At 24.7% G+C, this 22,763-nt stretch overlaps 1 protein-coding gene across 1 annotated transcript; it reads left to right on the top strand.

Moving 5' to 3' along the window:
* The first annotated feature begins 6,148 nt into the window (after window positions 1-6,148).
* Window positions 6,149-9,569, top strand: LOC145845206 (uncharacterized). The gene is made up of 7 exons (XM_082952629.1): window positions 6,149-6,206; window positions 6,324-6,465; window positions 7,110-7,231; window positions 7,430-7,598; window positions 8,143-8,279; window positions 8,829-8,988; window positions 9,266-9,569. Exons 1-7 carry the CDS (start codon window positions 6,149-6,151, stop codon window positions 9,567-9,569), a joined length of 1,092 nt encoding a protein of 363 aa, XP_082808755.1.
* The last annotated feature ends 13,194 nt before the right edge of the window (window positions 9,570-22,763 follow it).

Below are 22,763 nucleotides of genomic sequence, written 5' to 3'. Positions count from 1 at the left end.
AACAGTAAATGAGTAGTTTTGTTTAAAATAAAAACAAACTTTGTAGGCTCTCATTACTAATGTAATTTTATCAGTTGACTTTAGTTTATAATTGAACATATGTTTTTTGTCTATTTGAGTTATATGTTTTATCTTATTCTAAATCTTAAATCCTTCGATGGTAAACATTTAGTCTTAAAACATTTGAAGTAAATATAAGCATCTATTTTCCAATTTAACAATAAATAACTATTTAATGGAATTTAAAAAATGTTGGCTATAAAATTTGATAAACATTAGTTGCTATATAACTTGAGCAGAATAAAATAAAATAATGTTGTATAAACAAAAAGAAAGTAGAACCTCTAGATGTATTTATATGAGAAAATATAAATCTAATCATCTTTCAATAATCAAATTAGATGTCTTATTACTACTTTGTTAAGCGTTTCTAATTTAATACAGAAATTATTACACTTATTAAAATTAAATGTTCATAACATTCAACGTAGAAGATCCTTTCAAATAGCCCAAATTTAGTAACCGTAGAATAAATATTTTTCCTAAATATTCAAGTAAATATTTAATTAATTAATTATAACGTATGAGCAATAAAATTCATACAACTCCATTTAATGTATTTGTTGTTTTTAGTAGAACTATAATTAGAATAAAATATACAATTAACAGTAGCATGATTACTTTTACATATATTATAAATTAAAGCTTTTTTTTATAAAGTTTTTTTTCAAAAGCTGTTTAAGTGATGTAAATAGCTTTTTACCAATAACGACACAACGATAAAAAAGAATTTAGGATAAGGTTGCTGTCGTTTTTGACATAAACTGTAATTTTGTAAGTATGAGTGTTTTTATTTCGATATAACCACTAAAAAAGTCAAAATAAACAAATTTTATCTGTTTAGCATGATTTTTGCTATTCTTTTTAGGATCAACTATAAAAGTACTAAAAGCACACAGTAGTGACCATGATGTGGTAGTTGTAGCTCCTCACTACTGTGATGTGGTAATTGTAGCTCCTCACTACTGTGATGTGATAGTTGTAGCTTCTCACTACTGTGATGTGATATTTGTACTTTCATTATGGTTATATGCTAGTTATAAACTCCTTAATGCTTCGGAAACTAAGATAAAGCATCTTTTTTAAGCATCAATATTCTTTTAGTTGGTGACAGGAATCAGAATTTTATCTGTTTTTAAGTTACTCATTCGCATTACAGTTGGTTATCAGGCTGATATAAATAGTTAAGTTACACGAATCATTTGTTGTTTTGTTACTGTATACATTGTTTATTACAGTAATGTTAATTAAAATAAATAAAGCTTCTAATGTTTGTTTAAGTTCTTATATATGAATAGGTCTTTGCAGGTTATAGAATAATTTTTATAAGTTTCAAAACTAAATTTTATAAAGTCTATAAAGTAATGTAGATTAGATTAGATAACAACTATACAAAGTTTGCGCTAGACTTACAGCGTAGCTTATAATATACAACGTATCAAATATTTATGTACCTGAAAAATACATTTGCAAAAATTTAACTTTTTTTATATACTCGCGTTAATATCATTCAAGTTACGTAAATGACAAGAAGATGTAACTTGAATATATTCTTAACGTTTTACTTTAGGCAGTCAAATAAAGCAGAATAAAATAAAAATAAAAAACTGTTTAGTAAAACTTATATAATCGAAATAAGAAAAAATTAACTTATTCAAACTGATAAATATAATAAAACAAAAAATAATGAAAAAGATTGAAATTATCTAGGTTAAACTAAGTTAAATATGAAAAAAATATATATTAGTTAATACTATCAAATTAAAACTATCATTAAGTTTTCTTCGAGACAAAGTAAAAATTTTTATTATAAAACTAGTTTATTGATGGTTTTATAATACATTCTCATCAAAAATATAAAGTAAATAACTTTTACTTATTGGGGTAGAAGTATTTGGGTTAGTTGGGTTTGAAATGATCGAGTTTGAAGTACTCGGGTTAGAAATTATTGTGTTAGAAGTGATTGAGTAAGAAGTGATTGGGTTAGAAATGATCGGCTTAGAAACGATCAGGTTAGATATTATCGGGTTAGAAATGATACTAAACCATTTGTTTTAAACCAAAGTAAAATACATTTATATTTCGTCATTTATTTCAGGCATTTGCTTTATATTGTTTCATCTATTTAAAAAGTTTATTGTATAGATTCTAAAATATAGAGTTTGATCAGTTTATATAGGTTAGATAGTAGGAATACAGATTTAGTTAAGAATCAACTGTATAAAAAATAAGCTTTTATAAAAGGACTGTATGAGCAGTTTAAAATATTTTTTTTTCATACTGTTTCGTGTTTAGTTAAGTTTTATAAAAAACTAATGTTACCTAATAAACAATAATGAATGGTTAATAACAAACTAAACTTCATTATTATTTATTTATCAGTGTTAACACAGGCTCAATAAAACCAGTCTAAAATCCGCCCAGTTGTTTATTACCCTTTTAGTTTTTATAGTTGAGTTGTGTCGCATATTAAATTTATTAAAAGTTTAGATAAAGTAATAGTTTGAATGAAAAACTAAAGACTATTTTTTGTTTAACTAGTGAGTCACAAATAGTGACTAATGAGCAGAAACACCTCTCTACTAATAGATCACTTAAAATTTATAAAATCATATAAAAAACTTTTTTGAGTTCGATAAAAGTAAACTAGAAAAAAAACAATTCAGTTTAAACACATTTAAGTGTTTTAGAAAAAGTGTATTTTCACTTAACTAAAATTAACTTAATTAAGATAATTAATTGGTAACTAAAAAACTATTTATATTAGTTAGAAATAGAATTTAGTACTTCTTAATCCAAAACATAATTTTAGTTGAACGAAAAATAGAACTTTTATCTAAATGTTATTGAAACTTAAATCCTGATTTTATAAGATAAAATGTATAAGTATTTAATTTTTACAAAATGATTGTTTGTCAAAAGTAAATATTTGTTTTTCGCTAAGCTGAAATATTTTAATACAGTGAAACTTAATTACAGGCTTTGAAGCATTACAATATTTATTACTAAGTTTACAAAGTTTTATTGTATAATTTAGTTTTATTGTTTTTATACTTTTTGCAAAGCAAATTGATCCGCTTGGTACAGGCAATGCTTAAACTTAAATTTATTGAAAATAAATTTCAATTCAGATGCACAGATTCTGTTATTTAACTACTTTGCAAAACATTAACTTTCTAATGTAGCTTTTAATATATAACTTTGTACTATCACTTGTTATCTATTATTTTATGACTTGGTTAAGTTTATTTATAGAACAATTGAAAAAGTATTTAAAATAGTTATTCCGATCACCAAAAATTTTTGAAGTATAATTTACTAGACATTTTTAGTAAATTAACAAAGCTTTATAAATTCAAGTTTATCTTGTGTATATGCACTTATTTTTTAAGTAGTTTAAGCTTTTGACTTCTTTACACATGTAACTTTTACTATAAAAAGATAAACCAAAGACGGCTTTTATATAAAAAAGTGCTTCTGATTTTTTTCATCACTTTTACATGAAAAAATAATATCAAGGTCAATTCTATGAAATAAACTTCGTGAATTTTGACTTATGATGTAATAAGTAACCGTGAACCAGGTTTAACTTGTTTTTTGTGCCCGATATATCTCAATTGTTGCCGCAACAAACCTTGAAAGTTATGGCCTCAAGTGAAGTGTGTGGTACTTGGAATTCGAACTTACGTTTAATCTAGTAACAAACTCAAACTTTTGTGGTGTATTTGCAGCAGTTAAACGACATTAATAACAAATATTCTGCAATTGTTAAAATATTTTAAATCTATTTTCGCAGAAATTTAAAAGCTTATTAATTTTAATTGTGTTATCTCTTAAAATGTGCTGAATTTCGAGAAAAACTTTTACGGCGAATTTATATAAAAAATACGTAAAGCTAGTTGTTAAGTTAAAATAATTGGTTTTTGTCGAAGGCTTAATTTTCAATCAAATTAATGAAAGTTATATATAAAATTCGACAGTGAAATGTTATTTCATCTAAAATACAAACTACTTCAGTTGAGTTTTTTAGAATTATTTACACTTTGTAATATTTTTTAATGCTTTTTACATGAGACTTTTCATGACTTCATAAAATTTTAAGCTAAAAGTACGCGTTTTGTATATGCTTAAACTTTTTTATTATTTATTTTTACTTAATAGTGTTTTTATTAGACAAAAAACATTACAGGTTAAATAAATAACTTAATAAACCATTATATACAATATAATTTTTACCTAACATAGTATTCTTTAAGCTATGTAAAGTTCGTCCAAATGTTGGTTATAATTTATTTTTTAGAACTCTAAACCGTAAATATAAAAGCAAATCTGTTTAACTTATGATTTTTGAAAATAAAATGCATAACACTTTATTACTAATAATAAATTCTAAACGTGTTATACATTGGTTTGATACAAACAGTTTAAGTTTGTTTTTAGATTATATAAAAGTACTTGATTTAATATTCCAAATATTTTACTCGAGGCAAACTTTAGAGCACGCTTCATACTTATTGGACATTAAAGTCAGTTTTGAACTAGTTACAACCACTAATTTCTTACTAAACTTCATTCGCTTCTATATAAAAATTAGACTTTGATTTTTCTTATATTAAAGTGAAAGTTAGGTAGAATATGGTTTTATACAAAGTTGTGTTTCGACTTTGTTTTCTAATTAAAAGTTATATTTAGAAAAGATAGATATTAAGTTGCTCTATGAAATAAATTTCAGCTTTAGATATAAAATAAATATTAGTTTTTAAAGCTTTAGTTGGTAAAAACTACCTTCTTGATTTTATATCAAAACCTAAATAATCTTCGATGATTTGTAAACAAAATAAGCTTAGTTGTAATTTATTTATGTGAGTTTTGTTTGAAAATTATTATTACAGAAGAATATAAACTATATATATTTTTGTAAAGTTTTTTAAACTAAATTCAAACCTAATCAAAATGTTTATTTTACAAAAAAAAATTTTTATTAATACAAAAAGTCTTTGTATAATTTATATAATAAACTTTTCTTTTTGATGCGTCTCAATTTAAGCTTACAAGCTTATTATAGCTTGTTTTAAAAATCAACTTACAGAAATAACTTTCAAATTTTTGAAAAAATAAATGATTTAAATACTGCATAAATAATACTAGTTTTTGTTTTTTAATGTTAAAAATGTTTCTGTATACAAATAAACTTACAATTTGTAACTTTAGTTAAATACAATTTAATTATATTTTTCACGATAAGTTGCTTGAAAGTCGAAAATGATTCGAAAGTTAAATTTGCAGACTTTTTTTTTATTTACAAAAATTAACTTAAAGAAGTGTTTTTTCACAATTTTATAATAAGGGTTTATAATAACAAAACTGAAATACTTCTTTTTTTTTTAAAGTAGAGGGAACCTTTTAAGTTAAAACAATATTTAAGTTTTTAAAATATAAACTTACAGTTAAATAAAACTTCGATAGCTACAAAGTTTTTTATTAATATTTATCATATAACTTGATATCTGTTCGAATATAAGTACGTAGGCAGACTTCAATTTTTAAGAAAAATTTTTTAATATGCACATTTTTTGATACTTGATACTTACCTGGTTTAGTTTACAGTATAAATTTTTAAATGACTTTCACTATATTTTTTTATGGTTACATAAGTTTGTTAAGTTCCTAAAAGGAATGAAACCTGTAACATGAAAAAATTTATAAGTGTTGTTTATAACTGTTTTTTTAGTTGGGTTATTGAAAATGTTAAAACTTTTTAGTCTATTTTTAAGTTTAAAAAAGCATTGAACTAAATTTAGTTCTTCTAAAATGCACAACACTAACTAAAAGTAGTATTTGAATAGTTTTAACTCGGAAACGAATTACTAAGCTGAGTTGCTGCAGAAAAACTGCTAAAAACCTTTTTTACAAAGAAAAAAGTAGCACGTTCGACGTTTTAAAATATTTTTTCTAATCTTAAAAAATCAAATAACTTTAGAATTAACTTAAATTTGAAAAGGAAAAGTATGTTTCATTATGAATATTCTCCAAAATTTTTTCATTAATTTTTTTCATGTAGCATTTAGATTACAACAAAGTCAACCAAATGAGTTACATTTCGTTATTTTTGTTAACGTTCAGCTGTTTCGCTGTGACCACAGCAGGTATGTTTATTCAAAACTTTAAAACAAATCTAACTTTTGTTCAAAATAAAATAAAACTCAATATTGTTTTAACTAAAATTAATTTAACTACCATCTCAACCATAACAAAATTTTCAGATTACAGCTGGACACAGTGGTTCGACAGAGACGACCCATCTGGAACCGAAGACAATGAAATGCTGTCCTATATAAAGAAGCAGTATGTTGGTAAAGTTTGCTCGAGACCAACAGCTATTGAAGCTATGCTTGTGAGTGGAAGGTAAAATGAACTGTTTGATAAAAATTATATTACCAAGTTTACTAAAAAATTATCTCTTTTAATTGGCTTGAAAATTTTTTCTAAGTAATAAAAATATTTTTAAACTTAAAAAATAAACTTCAGTTGAATATCAAGTATGAATTTTTAATAGTAAAATTGTAAAGTATCTAGTGACTTTTTTGTAATTTGTAAACTACCTTTTTGTATTACTTGAAAAAGAAACCTATTGAAAAACGTTTAAATAAAAAAAAAGTTAAAATATTTTCATTAACAAGATCAGTTATATGTAACTCAAAGAAAAACTTACTTTTTAAAAATTATCACAATTATTTTGACATAGTATAAACATTTTTATAAAAAAAAATTAAACGTATTTAGCCACGAAGATTGTGTCTTTATTGTGCTCGATATTTACTTTTATTCGATTATTTTTTAAAATTTATTGTATAATTTTGTATGTATCATATTGTAGTTATACAAAATCTTTTAAATTGCATATGAAAAAGGTATATTAAAAAAAAAAAATGAATACCACAGTAACTGTTTAAATTAATAATAACTAAAAGAAAAGTTTCTTGAGTTAAAAGTTTTTTAGTTTCTTTTAAACTTTTACACAAACACATGACAACTCCTATTTTTTTCAGACACTACACGGAATCGGGCAACGTGATATCGATGTCACCCCTTTTCGGTCTCCGATGCCGCAATTCAGATCAGAAGGGAAAAATGTGCGCCGATTTCAAAGTTCGCTTTCTGTGCGACACAAGTTAGTAAAAAATATTTAATAAAAAATCCTAAAGAATAAAAGTATAACATTTTTCTGATTAAATTATTTTTTTAGAAGTGTAAAACTTTAACAAAACTGTTTTAAAATATTGAAAAAGTTGGCCGAAACTCCGTACAAAAAGTAAAAGAATATTTAGAAGTAAAAAATATCATAGAAAAACATTTAAGTATTTCAAAGAATTCTCTTGGAGCCAGTGGATAGATAGAGACGATCCGTCGGGAACAGGGGACTGGGAGACTCTGAAAGACATTAGAAAGAAGTACAAAGTTTGCAGCAGTCCTGTGAAGATTGACGCAAGAATGAAGAAAAACTTGTTTGTTCCAATTGATTTTGTTTGGTGCCTCAAGTAGTTTTGTGTTTAAAAAGGTAGCAGGAATGTTTAAGTGTTGGAAGCAATTGTTTTTAGAAGTTATTTGTTATAGTTAAAACAGTCTTTGTGTCAGCTGCCGTCTTTTATTACAAGAATATAACTTAAAATACCCTGTTGATGAACTATTAGGTGGTATTTGTGATTGAAACAATAATCTAGTTAGATGTTTATAGTCCATGTTATCAGTGTAGTTTTCAAGTATATCGTTATACTTACTTTAATCCAATAGTTTTAGTGATAAAAAATCAAGTTGAAAATACTGATTTTTTTTTCTTTATTTAAACACAAACATTACACATTTTCTTTCAAAATTTACTTTATTACTTAATAACTTTTATTAATGTAAACATAACTAAAACGTTTTCTTAAAATACTTCTTTAATCTTTTGATACATATGAAAACATTAAAATAAGTTATTTGACCGCACAAGAATAAAATTGTTGAAACTGTTTAAAAAACTAATAATATGTTAACGTTACTAGTGATCACAGAGTAAAGGTTTTTTTAATTTTATAACAGTAAAAGTTACAAGTTATCGGGAAACTTTGTTGTGGTGAGTCCTACTTTCGGTCTTCAGTGTCTCAACTCCGTGCAGCAGAGAATGAGAAGAAGAAGATGTGAAGATTTTATTGTTCGCTTCCTTTGCGAGGAAAAAAGTTTGTAAAATTTTATTTATCAAATGTTACTCATTTGTTAAATTTAATTTCAATAATCGAAAAGAGAAAAGTTTGTAAAAAATGTTTACTAAAAATTTCTTTTTCCTTTAAATTTATTTTACTGGTTAGAATATTTTATGTGAAAATTTACTGTAAACTGTAAAATTAAGCAATCAAGATTTTATAAGGTAAAACAAGCTTCAAGATGGTTGATTACAAAAGTGAACTAAGTAAATCGAAGCTATTTTTCTTTGACTTTACTTAAATTATAAATTACTAACACATAACTTAAAAATGTTGCACTTTTGAAATATAATAAAACGTATATGCTTTAAAAATTTATACCTGTAAACGCAAAAATGTCAATGGTAAACTCTACTTCTTATCATAAAAAAGCATGTAAAAAATTTGTGTATATAAATTATTTAAATACTTAAAAGTCATGTATTTTAGATAGTTTTACTACTTTTTTCAAAAGACTTTGTTTTGATTTAAATCAAACCATTAATGTTCTAATCAAAAGCTTTTTAAACTTATTTGGAACCACAGCTCCAGGTCCAGTGGCCAAATGGACACCGTGGCTAAACAGGGACAGACCGTCTATGAAGGAAGACCACGAAACAATTCAAAGTTTCAAGAAAGACGGGAAGGAAAGTTCGATAAAGAATTGCGCACCAATTGCCACTAATGTCATGCTTGCTAACGGAAGGTGAAACAAATTATTTGTTTTGTATTTCAAAAATGCTTAAGAAGTAAATATGTTTAATGTTTGTTGCAAAGTAAGTTTTTAAGCTTTAACTGAGCTATTAAATTAGTGTGGACAACCAAAAAGCATTAAAACTTTGCTGAAAACTTTACTTTAATAAAAACAATTAACAGTTATAATACTTATTTAAAAAATAATCAATAAATTTTACACTAAAAGACATTAAAATTTTATTAAAACTCCATTTTAATAGATAAAATAAAATATTAACAAAACAAAGGCACGCGTCCGAGTCGGGCAACAAAGTGCACATGAGCGCCTCCAGCGGTTTCCGGTGCGTCAATAGCGAAAACTCGTACTGGAACCAGTGCAAGGACTTTAAGGTGAAGTTCCTCTGCCTGCCCGAAGGTTACAACCCCACCCTTCCCCCATACATCCAACTGAAGCCCCACCCCTTCACAGTGTGGCCCACACTTTCACCCATATTCACAGTTTCGCCCATCACCAAGTTCACGCCTAGAACACCCATCACTCGCATTCCTCCGTTTAAATTTTCTGAATTCGAGATTAATTTACCACATTAACAGATTAATTTGTCTTGTTCTCTTAAAGGCGTGTAATGTGTTGTTGCTTTGGTGAAATAAAATTTTAGTGTAAATTATTAAATTCTTTTTTAATTTTGAGACGCTATTGATTAACTTTGTTTTATTTTGATTTACAATGAACTAGAATTTATAAAAGTTTTATTTTTTTAAGTTTTTTAGTATAAGTATGTTACATTAAGTTTTAATAACTTCTTAGAGGTTTTTTGTTTGTAAAAAGTAATTACTACTTAAAATAGTTATACACAGAAGTTCTTAACGTTTTATATTTCTAGTTTACAACTTTTTTTCAATTTTTTAATAAACTTGCGACTATATTTATAATACAGAATAAAATTCCAGCAAGCATTGCAATTTAAGGTAACGTAAAGTTTTAAAAGTTTTAAATCATGTTTAGTTTAAACCTTTACGCAATTAATTTAACTATAAAAATATATACTTTATTTAAGCTTTTACGCATAAAAAAAAATCAATTGTTTATATATCAATGACAAACCTTATAACAAATGTTTATAAATAAGACATTACAGAAAACTTAAATTCTTTATTTTTATGTTTCGTTTTTATGCAAAAAGCAACTATGTCTTAATTCTTAAGTAAAATGTAAAATTACTCTTAAATCATTCAAGTTTTACTTATATGGTAAAAATTGTACTTTACAATGCGATTTTAACAGACTTCAAAGTCCGTTCTAATCGTAGAGAAATACTAAAAAAGAATCTAAAGTCAACTTATAAAATTTACAAAAATACTTGTCGTTTATAGCTAGATTTAGATGTTAGTTTGACATTAAAATTATTCTTAAAAATAAAAGTTATACTAGTTATGCTTTACTATGATAGAATATATACTATAAAACTTTAATATTAAACCTATTTAAACTTTGAAGACGTAGTTTATATCGTTTGTTGCACTTTTGCTAAAGTTAAATTAAGCTAATTATAATTTTTGTTTTAAATAAAATACTATAAGTTTTTCTACATAAAAGTTTTCTTTTAGATTTTTTAATACAAATGATAACTATCAATTTATAAAAAACAATTATAAACAGAAAAGTTGTGATAGTTTTTAATTTTTAAATACAACTTTTACAATTTCTTTTTAAGTTTGAAAATTATAAAAATATTTCAAAACCATTTTTTTATGATAAATATATCTTTGTTTACACGAGAAAAGTTAGCACTAAAGTAATAAAAAGCTTTCTAATAATATTTAAAGTTTTTAATAAACATTTTATAAGCAGTGCTATTTTAGATAGTCTACAAGCCAACAGTTTCAAACCGTGTAATAAATAAAGAGTCTATAGATTTAAATGTATCAAGTTATAATGAAGCAAACTTTTAAACTTATTGTTTTCTGTTTGAAATTGTTTAACGAAATAGTATTTGGTTGACGCCAAACAAAAAGTTTAACAAAAAAAGTTAAACAAAAAGTTTTGAGTTAATACAAACAAACATTGTATAACATAACGTACACGTATTATTTTTGTAGTAAGAAGTAAGTGAAAACAGACATATGCTTATTTGTTTGAGTTGTATAAGCCCAAACTAGTATAAATGTTGTATTAAGTTTGGAGGAACAGTAGAAATAACTGTTTCATTCTTTTTTGTATTCAAATTTTTTAATTATTATTATTTTATAGTTGTAATAGTTTTTTCTTTGTAATTATATTTAAAATTAATCGTTATTTATATACGCCTACAGTAGAATATAGTTCTTTTTTTAAGTAAAAAGTGATAAAAGTATGTCAAAGTACTTAGTTTTTCAAGCTCTGTTTGTTATTTTTGAAGCTGTTTTAACACACGGCTATGTTTCTGAATGTATTGGAGAGTGCATACCAAGTAAGCTGTTTTTGGATTAAAATATATTTTCGAAATTTTAGAAAAAACACGATTTCTTTAATGACATAAAAAAGTTATAAGAATTTATGAAATTTAGCAAGATGTTAGTTTGTTAAAAATTATAATGTTAGAAATTTTCGTAACTACAAAATGTATGTTTTAATTTCAGCGGAATGCGTTGGAAGAATGTTTATTATAACTCCTTACAAGTCCTCATTTTCAAAAGTCCGTGGCATGTGTCTCGCCATGGGCGGGGACCTTGTACAGGAAACCATCTCAGAAGTTGGTTCTAGTTACCACAGGTATTATACTTAATAGACATCCTATGTAAATAATACAAAAAAATCGGTTTAAGTAGTCGTTAATTGTTTTTATATCATTTATTAAACTCAAAAAAAAATATTGTGCTATAAAAACTTACTTTTTCATCTATAATAGTTTTGAAATCTATCATAAATATAAAACGAATTATTTAAGCAAGTTTATTGAAGCTATTGTTTTTTCAATAAATAAGAATTATAATAACTTTCAAACAATAAGTTTAGCACGTTTGAAGAATTTAAAAACATATATAATTGATTGATTTGTACATTTGCAGCCAAATAAAAACGATCGCCCAAGTTGCTTATGACTCTGGAGTCGGGACTCTTTTTGTAGGACTGTCAGACGATTTTGAGGAAGGAAACTGGAAGTACATTGGATCAGGTCAGAATTTTGACGACTTAGCTTTAACTGCCTGGGAGTGGGCTATCGATTCTTCAATGGATAACGTTGACGATCAAAATTGTGCAGCTGCCTATGGTCAATATTATATATATGATGTACTTTGTAATGATAAAGATTGGTATAAGTACGGTCTCTGCGAAATCAAGACCAATCTATGTTAGAAAAGCTTACAATTTGAGTCTCTTTGAAACCTTTGTCCTAATAAGATACAAGTTCTAAAAAGTTAAAAACTTTGAATACGTAAATATATAAATTAACTATTTAGTTTAAAATTTTAGTACTACCTTTAATTTAATTAGTTTTTATAGAAGTTTTAGTTTAAAATAAGTGAACTAAATTTCAAGTAATGATTTTTTAGACCTAGCAATTTTTTTGTAATTATGTATAATTATAATTTAATGATGTATAAATTATTATTTTGAGAATAAACATGAAATATACAGAAAAGTTGACTTTTGTACAAAACAGCAACCACTTTACACTTTTTTAATCTAGTCCTAAAAAGTATAAATGGATCAATAACTAATGTATGTTTAAAAGTTGGATATTGTTAAAACGTTTTAAATTGTTCTTAAACAAAATTAATGTTTAAGCTTTAACCAACGAAATTAAAGTGAACTAGTTCACTTACATTTATAACTATTGTTTATCAAGACTTTTTGATCCAAAGGATAAAATTTTAGAACTAACCTTATAGCTAATTTTTAACGGAAGTTCTTAGAAAACCACAAAACTACATGTTATGATAATTTTATGAGCTACTTATTATAAAAATATTGTCTTTTTGTCTTTCAGACTCCTATTATGGACTTTCTAACTTGTCTAGAAGTGATACTTTCTAAGCTAAGTACATTAAAATTTAGAGGAAGCTCTATATTCTATATATAATGTATAAAAATCTTTAAATTTTCTAAATGCAGTTTATTTTTCAAAGTTAGTAAAATGATAAACTTCATAAAATTTGTTATTTTTACTTACATTTGTATTTGTAAGGATTTCCACAAATAAAAAATGCTTCATAAAAAAACCACTTTGTAAATAAGTAAGTCTTTATACTTCGTTCTTTTATTTTAAACAGTCCAGCTACGAATTTAAACGCCTAATTTCTTAGTATACCTAAATTTGGAAAACAAATTCAATTAGTTAGTGTTAAAATGTTATAGATATAAAATAGGTTTAAGTCAATTTATTAAGTCAAAAAAAACTAAAAAAATATACATTAGTAAATGTAATGAAAATGAATTTAAGCTTTAAATAGTGAATATATCAATTATCTTAATAGAAAAAAATTAGTTATTTAGTAATAAAGTTTTTGTATAGGTTTTACTATGAATATAAACTATTGTTTTATAAAAGTTTAAGTACTAGGCTTTAAGTTTTTATTAAAATGATTAATACCTTAAAAACCTATAGAAACTTTATAATTCATGTAAGACATATAGTTTTTTTTCTAAATACAGTATAGTTTTAAAGTTATTAGTATAAGCAATTTCAAAAAATAGAGTTTTTCTAGATACAAAAGTATTTATAAAATATCATCAATTATACTTATAAAAGAAAAAATACACCTGCTGAATAAGAAACCATCTACTTTTAAATTCTCTTATTCTATAGAGCTCCGCTAAGGGTTTATAATGCTTAAACTCTAGTAGATTTAATATTTAGAAAAAGGTTTAGTTATTTAGTGTTTATGTGATTCAAGTTTAAGATCAAACTAAAGTCAAATTATAAATTTTAGTTTTGAAAATTTGTTTAGATAGAAATCTAATTTTTAATAATTATACAAAGAGTTATTTAGTTTTAATTAGTTTTTTTATTGCTTTGTGTTAGTTAGTTGTTGCGTTAGCGGTTAGATTTAATTCATTTTCTGGTTTTCTTCTCTTTCTAAGTTCTCGTTATCTAGTAACGTTTAAATAGGCGACCTAAAAATAAAAAAATCTTTTAATATTGTTGTTAGTTTCTTTCTAATAATTAATATTTTTCTTTCAAGATTAATTGTTTACTTTAAAAAACATGGTAAAAATAATTACATAGTTTTTTTTATTTACAGAGTTATTTTTAAACTTTTAGTATAAATTTTTAAAAAATTCAAAGTTACTTAAAGGTAATTTAAATAAAAGACAAAACTAGTTTGAAAAAACTTAAGAAGCAACAAAATAAACTAACGTAAAAACCCTGCCTTTTTCATTTTAGTCTGTTAGGAATTTTTATTGTAGTTACTTTTATTTATTTGTAATAAATCTACATAGCAAAGTTTTGAAAAACAAAACCGTAAACTCGTATTACGTAGCACTGAAAACTCAAAATAAAACTTTTACTGGTTAGTATATACTGAGTATACTTATAATGAGTAACAGCAGTATACTTATTATAAAAAAATATTTTTAATTACAATCAACTTACAAGCTGTTTTTTAGCTTCCTCTAATTCACTTTTTGCAATTTTAGTTTCCCGATCAAGGTTAAACTTCTCTTTATTCAGTCTTGTGTTTATAGTTAAAAGTTAATAATAAATGTTTGTATATAATTAAGCTGGATGTAAAAAACCAAGTTTTTGATGAAAAGTTAACACGTAATGTTTGTTACATTTTAAAACATCTTTATGTATTTTATCAATTTTTACTGAGTCTTGAATCAATAAATAAAATAAAGCTAGAAACCAACCAAAAAACTGTTGTTATAAGCTTTTAAAATTTATAATAGTTTTAATTTATTGAAAATAAAAACTAACAGTTTTTTGTGCTTTTCACTTTCTTTGATTTCGTCTCTCTGAGATAGTAGCTGTTAATTTGAATAATTTTAAATTAACTCTTTTTACTAATTAGAAAGATAAAGCTTTAAAGTATTATAGACAAAATTTACTGGATTTTACCTTCAGTTATAGGCATTTAAAAAAATATTAATTAAAATAAATTTTTAATAATTATTTCACTTTTTATAAAAGATATAGTTTAAGGAAGACAAATCGTGTTTAATTTATAAATAAATTAAAAACATATTTATATTAATACTATATTTTAACAAAAATATTGAGATAAATCTTTTTTTTAATCTATTCAAACTATATACAACTTACTTTGTTTTTGACGGCTTCTAACTCGTTACTTGCTTCTGTGGCTTCGTGAGCCTTGATTTTAATCTTATCACTTAAAACAGCAATTGCCCGCGTTAATTTCTGCACGAAAACACCCGACTCTTCAACTTTTTTGTTAAGAGTCTTTGCTTCCTCCTTTAAATTAATTTCTTTAGAGTTTTAGTAGTTTTGCTTTGTATAAACTTTTGTAGTTGTTATAAAGTTTTGTAAGTCAAGAAGAGTCATAAGTAAATAAAAAAACTTAAAACAAACTACAATGAAATTGTATTTCAAAGTTATGTCTTGTTTGTAAGGTTTAATTACTTTATGTTAAATACAACTAAAACAGGGTTTCCCAAAGTGGGCGATATCGCCCCCCTGGGGGCGATTTTAGTAATTCGGGGGGCGATAATTAGTAAGGGGGCGAAAGGGTAGGCGATAACTAGTAAGGGGGCGAAAAGGGGGCGATTTTAAAATTTTGGGTTGTCATAAAATTTTTACTTTATATCTTGCTATTTTACTAATTTTAACTTGCTATTAAATATTTGACTCTGAGGTAAAACTTAAACAAAAAAGTTTATTGTGTTTATGTGAAATATAGAGAAAAAATCAAGTACTTATGGCTCCTACTTTCATGTTAATTACATATGTTTTCTTATTTAACAATTACATAGATCATAGACGATCGGAATTCCTCTCCCTATTTTTTAACCTGAAATACATGTTATTTAGGATCATAAATGCTTTGTAAAAATCTATGTTTTCTATATTAACTAAACCTCATGATACTTCCAATTGTTTTTTGAAAAGTTATTAAGTTAGACTAAGAAATAAAACTATACAGGGTTGCCAATTTACCTAAAAACCTTGAATTTGACAATTTACGCAAAAAAAATCTAAAATCTGGAACTTTTAACAATTTCAACATATTAAGTAGTAAAATTTCAATTTGACACAAAAAAGCTATCATGTAGATAAAAATATAGATCCTTTTCGTGACAGATCTTTTTGAATAAAACGACTCACAGGAAACCTTCTCAGACTTACAAACTGGCCTTGAACTTAAAGTAATTTTTTCCAAAGAACGATATGAAAGCTTTTGGACTCAACAAAAACTAAGGCAAAAGTATCCAATCATTTGAGAGGAATTTAGATTGTTGTGTATGGTTTTTCCTTCTAGTTATGTTGTTGAGAAAGCTTTTAGTTTAGTTATCAACATCTTGAGCAAAATATCTAATCTAGATATTTGTAAAGGAGGTGACTTGAGGCTTTATTTGACTGATTTAGAATCAGATTAGAAAAATTTGCAAGCATTCATGAACCTCATCCTTCGCATTATATTACAATTCAGTAGCAGACATTATTTTATGAAAGGTTTATTTATTTATTTGATCTTTTAAAATACTTCTTATTTAACCTAGTTTGTATTGTATTTAAGTAGTCTTTTTATATTAAAAATTATTCTAAGTTATTTATTCTATAACAGGTTTGCATAATTCCTAATATATATTAATTACGGTAGACTTCCTCTTGAGTTCGCACTTTTTAACCAAAAAAAAAGTTCAAATTTATATTTTCTTAAATTTAACTTAAATAAAATCTATTACTAACTAAGTATTAATAAAACAAAAAATACACAATATTTAATAGCTTATATAGATCTTTTTTTTTTATGAATGTTTGTTTTATGTTTTAATTGATTTCATAATTATTCATAACGTTATTGCATATAACATATTTAAATTTATCATTTTGTATAAAAAATGGTAACAATTTTTGAGGTTAAACTTTTTGATTTTGTTCAAAATGCGAACTGAAGAGGAAGTCTACTGTATTTATAAAATGGTTTATGTTTTAAATATGTTGTTAGCTTTGTTTTGACCTGGTTAATTTTGTAATTTATATTTGTCGATTTACATTACACTAAAATTTTTTATAGTATAGTGGTTAAAGTATTTGTTTGAAAGAAATTTATTTAACATATTTTTGTGATTACTCGTTTCATCTGTATAAAAAAAAAAGATAACCATTAAAGTTTTTATTTCAAAAATTATTTTTTGGTTTTAAAAGAGTATAGATTTGATGTCTCTATTTGAAATGACTTCAAATTTTTTATTTAAAAACTTGTTAAACTCAAATTTATTTTCTAATTGATTTATTATTGTAAGAAAATCTATATATTAAATAACTTTAAACTATTAATACAACTGTTTTTGTTTTATCTTATTTTTTAATATATTAGCTATTAGAATATGTTGTTTAATTTAATAATTCAACAATAGCTTTTAGTTTTTCACTATTTTCTTCTGGTAAACTATTATACGCTAATAACTAGAGAAAAATTAAAATTAAACAGTTTTAAATAAGCCATCAAAAAGACTGCTACAGTGACAAAACAAAGTTTTAACATAATTTAAAGAATTTTTTAATTGATTACTTTCTGTTCCCATAACTAACTGTAAAACATTTGATTTTTTTGGAATTTAAATTAAGAAAAAAAATGTTAAAATTAAGGTTTAGTTTCTTAAAGGTTATTCCAAGTCAAAAACTATTTAATGGTTAACTACTACAAAAAATATTGTTTAAAATGTTAAAAATTAATTTTTTAATTTTACAACTAACTTGCTTATTATATATCTTAGCAATGAAATAAATAATTTTACTGCATTAACAGAAGCTATTGATAAAACCACTTTTCATGAGATAATGAGCCAATTGGTCAAACTTCCTAAAACTAGATCAGCAATGGTGGTTTAATATTTATTTTACTATGTGTAAAATAATCTGTTCATTCTTTTATAGTTTTTTAATCTCTGGTATTTAATTTTAGAACATGCCTACTTATAAAATAATTTAAGTATTTTGTGCGGCTTAAATAAGTTACTTAGTATTCACTTCTAAATGTCCGAAATTCGTTAAATGAGAGATAGTTATAATGTCAGGTTTCAGTTAAGATTTCAGATGGGTAGCGTACGGTCCAGATCCAATCAAATTTCGATCTGCTAAGTAACTTGAAAACTACTTGTGCAAAATAAACAAAATTTAGTTTTTTGATGCTTATGATTTTGAAATAGAATTTCAATTTGGTTTTCAGTTACTTTAGTATTTCCTAGATCACAATAATAGTAAATCATTTTATTACAATTATGCTCGAGCTTTTTAATTTTCTCTTTGTTATTTTTTTAAAATATGCAGCCTGCAATTACATTTTTTTAACGAGTTGAAACAAGAAAAGATTTTTTAGTAAACATGAATTGCTGACTACAAAAGTTGTCCACAACAACCCTAAAAGTTTTATTAATTTCAAAACAGTTCATATTTAATCAGGATTGATTACTGATTAAACAAGGCTTTTTAAAATTTAAGTAATTTAAGACACTTTACTGGGCTTATAAGAAAACAACTGTAACTTAATATCCCAAGCCCTTTAAACTACTTTAAACACAGCCAAAAAGTGCGTGCATAAGAAATACCAGACTAAATTACATATCGAACACAAATTTTTAGGCTCAAAAGTTTGTACTCAAAAGAAAAACTACTTTTTAAAATCGTGGGGGGCGATTATTTTTCAAATTTCTGAAAAGGGGGCGATATAGTAATTGAGTTTGGGAAACCCTGAACTAAAGTAAAAAACAGTTTTACAAATAATAAAACTATACATAGGTTTACCATTTTAGTATTCCTTTCTTCGGTAATTTTTCTTAAGTCAGAACTTAAACTCTCTACTTTGTTTTTCAAACTAAAGTTGTGAACTTCAAACTTTTTTACACTTTTCTCTTTAAAAGCAAGTTTGTTTTTGAGCTCTTTCACTAGTTCTAAAAAGTTATTCAAAATAAAAGCTGCTTGTAAGCAATAAAGTAGTTCAAAATTAATTTGAAAATAAAATTATAACTTAATAATATCGAAAAGCGTTGAAAATGATTTAAAATAATTGTTAGTTTTGCTTTTATTAAAAAATGCACACTTTAATTAGAAATAAACTATCAAAAATTTTAAACATAAACAAGTATTTATTAACGATTTCTACTTCTTCAATTACAAGTGATACTTTAAGCGCTTCTACAATATCTTAAAGACTTTAGTAACACTTTATACTCACCGCCTAAACTTAAACTGGTGCTCTTGGCAGCAACAAGAGCACCTTCATTATTTTCTAGCTCATTGTTTAAGTCTATTATTTTGTTTTTCAGCACAGAGTTTTCTTGTTGGATGTTTTCAATTTTACTCGTTAGTATTTTTATATCTGCTTGGTTTTTTGCTTCCGTTTCTTTCATTTCTTTGTGCTTTATTGAGTAACAGAGTAGTTAATAATCAAGTTAATTTTGTAAAGTAAATTAGGTTTTTAATAATCTATATTAATAATTATTTTGACAAATAAGTGAAAAAAAAAATTATATGGTAATAATATATATTTAAATTGCAATTATTTTATTCAAAACAGTACTAAGTAATCAACCTGCTTTACTAAAGCTTTATTTCTGTCTTCTAGTTTCGACATTCTTTTTATCAACCCATTTGTTGTTTCCTTGTGCGTTCTTAAAAAAATAAGATTTTAGCATAAATTGTTAGAAAAATTTCTTTTTACTGTGAGTTCTGTTTGTTTTTATAACTTAATCTAATTTAATAAAATTAACATATAACTTGTTACAACAGAAAGTTTTTGCTATTGATAACTTAGTTTCGAAGTTGAACGAAAGTAATTAATTTACAGTAAAGGTAAACATTTCTGAAATGGTTATGAAACTTTTACAACTTAGCTCAAAAAAATAAACATACTTCGTGATTTCTTTCAGTTCGTCTTTATGATCGACATTCTGTTGGACCAACTGAAATTTTAAAGATTAGTTTTTAAATTTAGCACAAAAGCCTCTTAAACTACTAAAAACTACTCAAAGCATTTTCTGAAAAATAACTTCTTCAAAATGTCTTAATTTAAAAAAAGCTTAATTGTAATTTACGAAAGTTGATATTTAGATTATGTTTTTAAAACTTAAGTTTTAACAAGTAAGTATTGTATAAAACTTTATTATTAAAATAAAATTATACTCTGATAATAACAAGTGTTTTGTACTAAATGCTAAATATCATATAAATATAAAAGTTGTTTCAACTTCAAAGTTAACCTGGACTTTTATCAAAAAAGTTAAGTTTTTTAAAGAATTTGTTTGATTTATAGACAATTAAATCTACTTTCATGACTTAACATAATTTTAATATAAATACAAACAGTGCTTGGTTGATTGTAGTAAATAAAAAAATAAAAGAATGAAAAAGAAAAATAATCTTTTACTAAGGGTTTTTATTTAACAATAAAAGAATTAGTCTTAGATTTTTAGTAAAAATTTAAAATATTTTTACTTTTGTTTCAATTGTAAGGTTTGATTGCTCAACTTCTTTTACTTTTGAAGATAACATTTCAATTTTGTCCACAGCAGAGTCAACAATTCTGTAAAATCATAATTTTCAAAAGTTGTTCAAATACTATTAATATAATCAACTAGACTAGATGAAAGTTAAGCGTAAAACATTAAACTTCATAGCTTTTTTAGTAAAACTAAAAATGTATCAAAACGCAATAATTATTTTTTGTAACTTTTTTTTTATTACTAAACACACTTAATGTAAAAAAATTGATATAAATTTTAATTAAAAACAGAATATTGTAAAGTTTTAGTTACTTTTCCATGTAGCTTATTTCGTTGCTGTTTTTTTCTTTACCAGTAGCGATCTTCTTTCTGTTTTTTAATAAATTTAAAATACTATTTTTTAAGTACTTTTTTTTTTTTGTTTCAAAGAGGTTAACAAAATATTAATTTTTATTTATACTACTTAAAAAACTAGTAACAGCTTTCAAATACTAATAACTAGCTCAAGGTAAAAAAAAATAAACTAACTCATAAAATTTCGTTTCTTCTGACATTTTAAGTATAAGTTCATTTTTTTCTTCTTTCTATAAGTTAATAAATAAATATAATTTAATTAAATCTACTAACAAGAATAACAATTTACTTACTTCGCGTTTCAGTTCATTTTTGAGCTTATTATTGGATCCAGACCGCTTTTTTCTCTTTCTTCTTTTTTTCTTCTAAAAATATAGTTTTTTAAGGTTTTTAATGAAGTAAATAGTTAAAAAACATTTTGTTGACTTCTAGTAGCACTGTTTTTTATTGAAAACAGCTGGAGTAGTTAAAGCTTCAACCGTTTTTGTTTTTAAAAGGCTAACTTTAAGTGTTTTAAATCTCAAGTGAAAGTATTAAACTTTTGAATTGAAGTCAGTTATCTAAACATAAAAAAGACAAACAACGCGTAACACATTTGTTGTCTGATTTACTTGACAATTACTGTTAGTACTCATAAAGTTACGTTTATTTTGTACATATAACTGTTAAAAGCTGTTTTAAATAGACAAAGTCTTTTTGAAAAATATTCTAACTCTATCAAACATTTAAAATTGGAAAGAGTTACAAAAAAAACTTTTAAAAGAGACATAAGCAATTTTTGTATACTACTAGTAGTTTAAACTTCAAGCAAAAAGTATAGGGTGCGCTATTTTAAAGTTAAAACGTCATTATTGCTTGTTAAATGTCCAATAGAACATAGCCCTGTTTTGAAATAAGAAACTAATTCTCATTCTCGCAAAAGATTTTTGTTAACTTAAATTAAACGCTGTTTAACACAAAGCGAAAAGCTTTAAAAAAAAAACTAACTGCTGGAGTAGAAGATGTAACATCTGACTTGAGAGCATCAACCTTTTCATCTGTTGACTTTTGATCAATTGGTTCTGTAATAGCCAACCCTTGGGCATCGGGATTCGAATCAGCAGTTTTTGGTGAGGTCTTCTTATTCGAACCAGTATCATTTGTTGAGATTGCAGTCAAACCCGACGGAATAGGTGACATTATATTCGAATCAATTAATTTTGATGAGATCTTACTCGAATTAGTACTTGATGAGTTCATACTCGAATCAGTATTATTTGGTAAGATTGTAGTAAAACTTGTAGGATACGGCGAAATTGTTCCTGTGACAGTTTTCACTTTAGTACCAATCTCCGAAGTAATAATTTTACTTATAGTTTTCATTTTTCTGTTAACGTGTAACATTTTGGAAAGTTTTTATTTGGTTTTGATAATTTTCATTCGAATTTTAATGAAAGTTTTACGTAACAAACAACCACTTTTTATTAGATTTTTGTTTGAAAAATATTTGCTTTATTTATGTGATTTTTACAGTATTTTTCCAAAGGACAATTAGTTTAGATTAATTTTTATGGTTTAACTATATTTTGTCAAAAATTAGTTTTTCACTTTAGTATATTTGAACAACTTTCAATTAACGAAGCTTGTATCTTTTAAACTTTTATTTAGTAGAATGCTTGTAATGTATTTTCTATGCATTTCAGAAGAAGGTATTAAAGAATGAAATTAAAGTTACAAATTATATAAATCAAATATCATTTAAAATAATCAGTTATATTTGAAAAGTATAGAATAAAAAACAAATGAATTTATTTCTGCCTTAACATCTTATAAGTATA

This window comes from Thalia democratica, chromosome 9 (genome assembly GCF_965202585.1).
Source record: "Thalia democratica chromosome 9, ktThaDemo2.hap1.1, whole genome shotgun sequence".
Classification (NCBI taxonomy): Eukaryota; Metazoa; Chordata; class Thaliacea; order Salpida; family Salpidae; genus Thalia; species Thalia democratica.
Note: the sequence above shows the minus strand (reverse complement) of the source record. Positions and strands in the feature narration are given on the sequence as shown.

Excerpts from the sequence above, each read along its gene's own strand:
- LOC145845206 (XM_082952629.1), top strand. The coding sequence starts at position 6,149 with ATGAGTTACATTTCGTTATTTTTGTTAACGTTCAGCTGTTTCGCTGTG. Across the intron at positions 7,599-8,142 it reads GATTTTGTTTGGTGCCTCAA|TAAAAGTTACAAGTTATCGG; the intron begins GTAGTTTTGTGT and ends ATTTTATAACAG. Across the intron at positions 8,989-9,265 it reads GTCATGCTTGCTAACGGAAG|GCACGCGTCCGAGTCGGGCA; the intron begins GTGAAACAAATT and ends AACAAAACAAAG.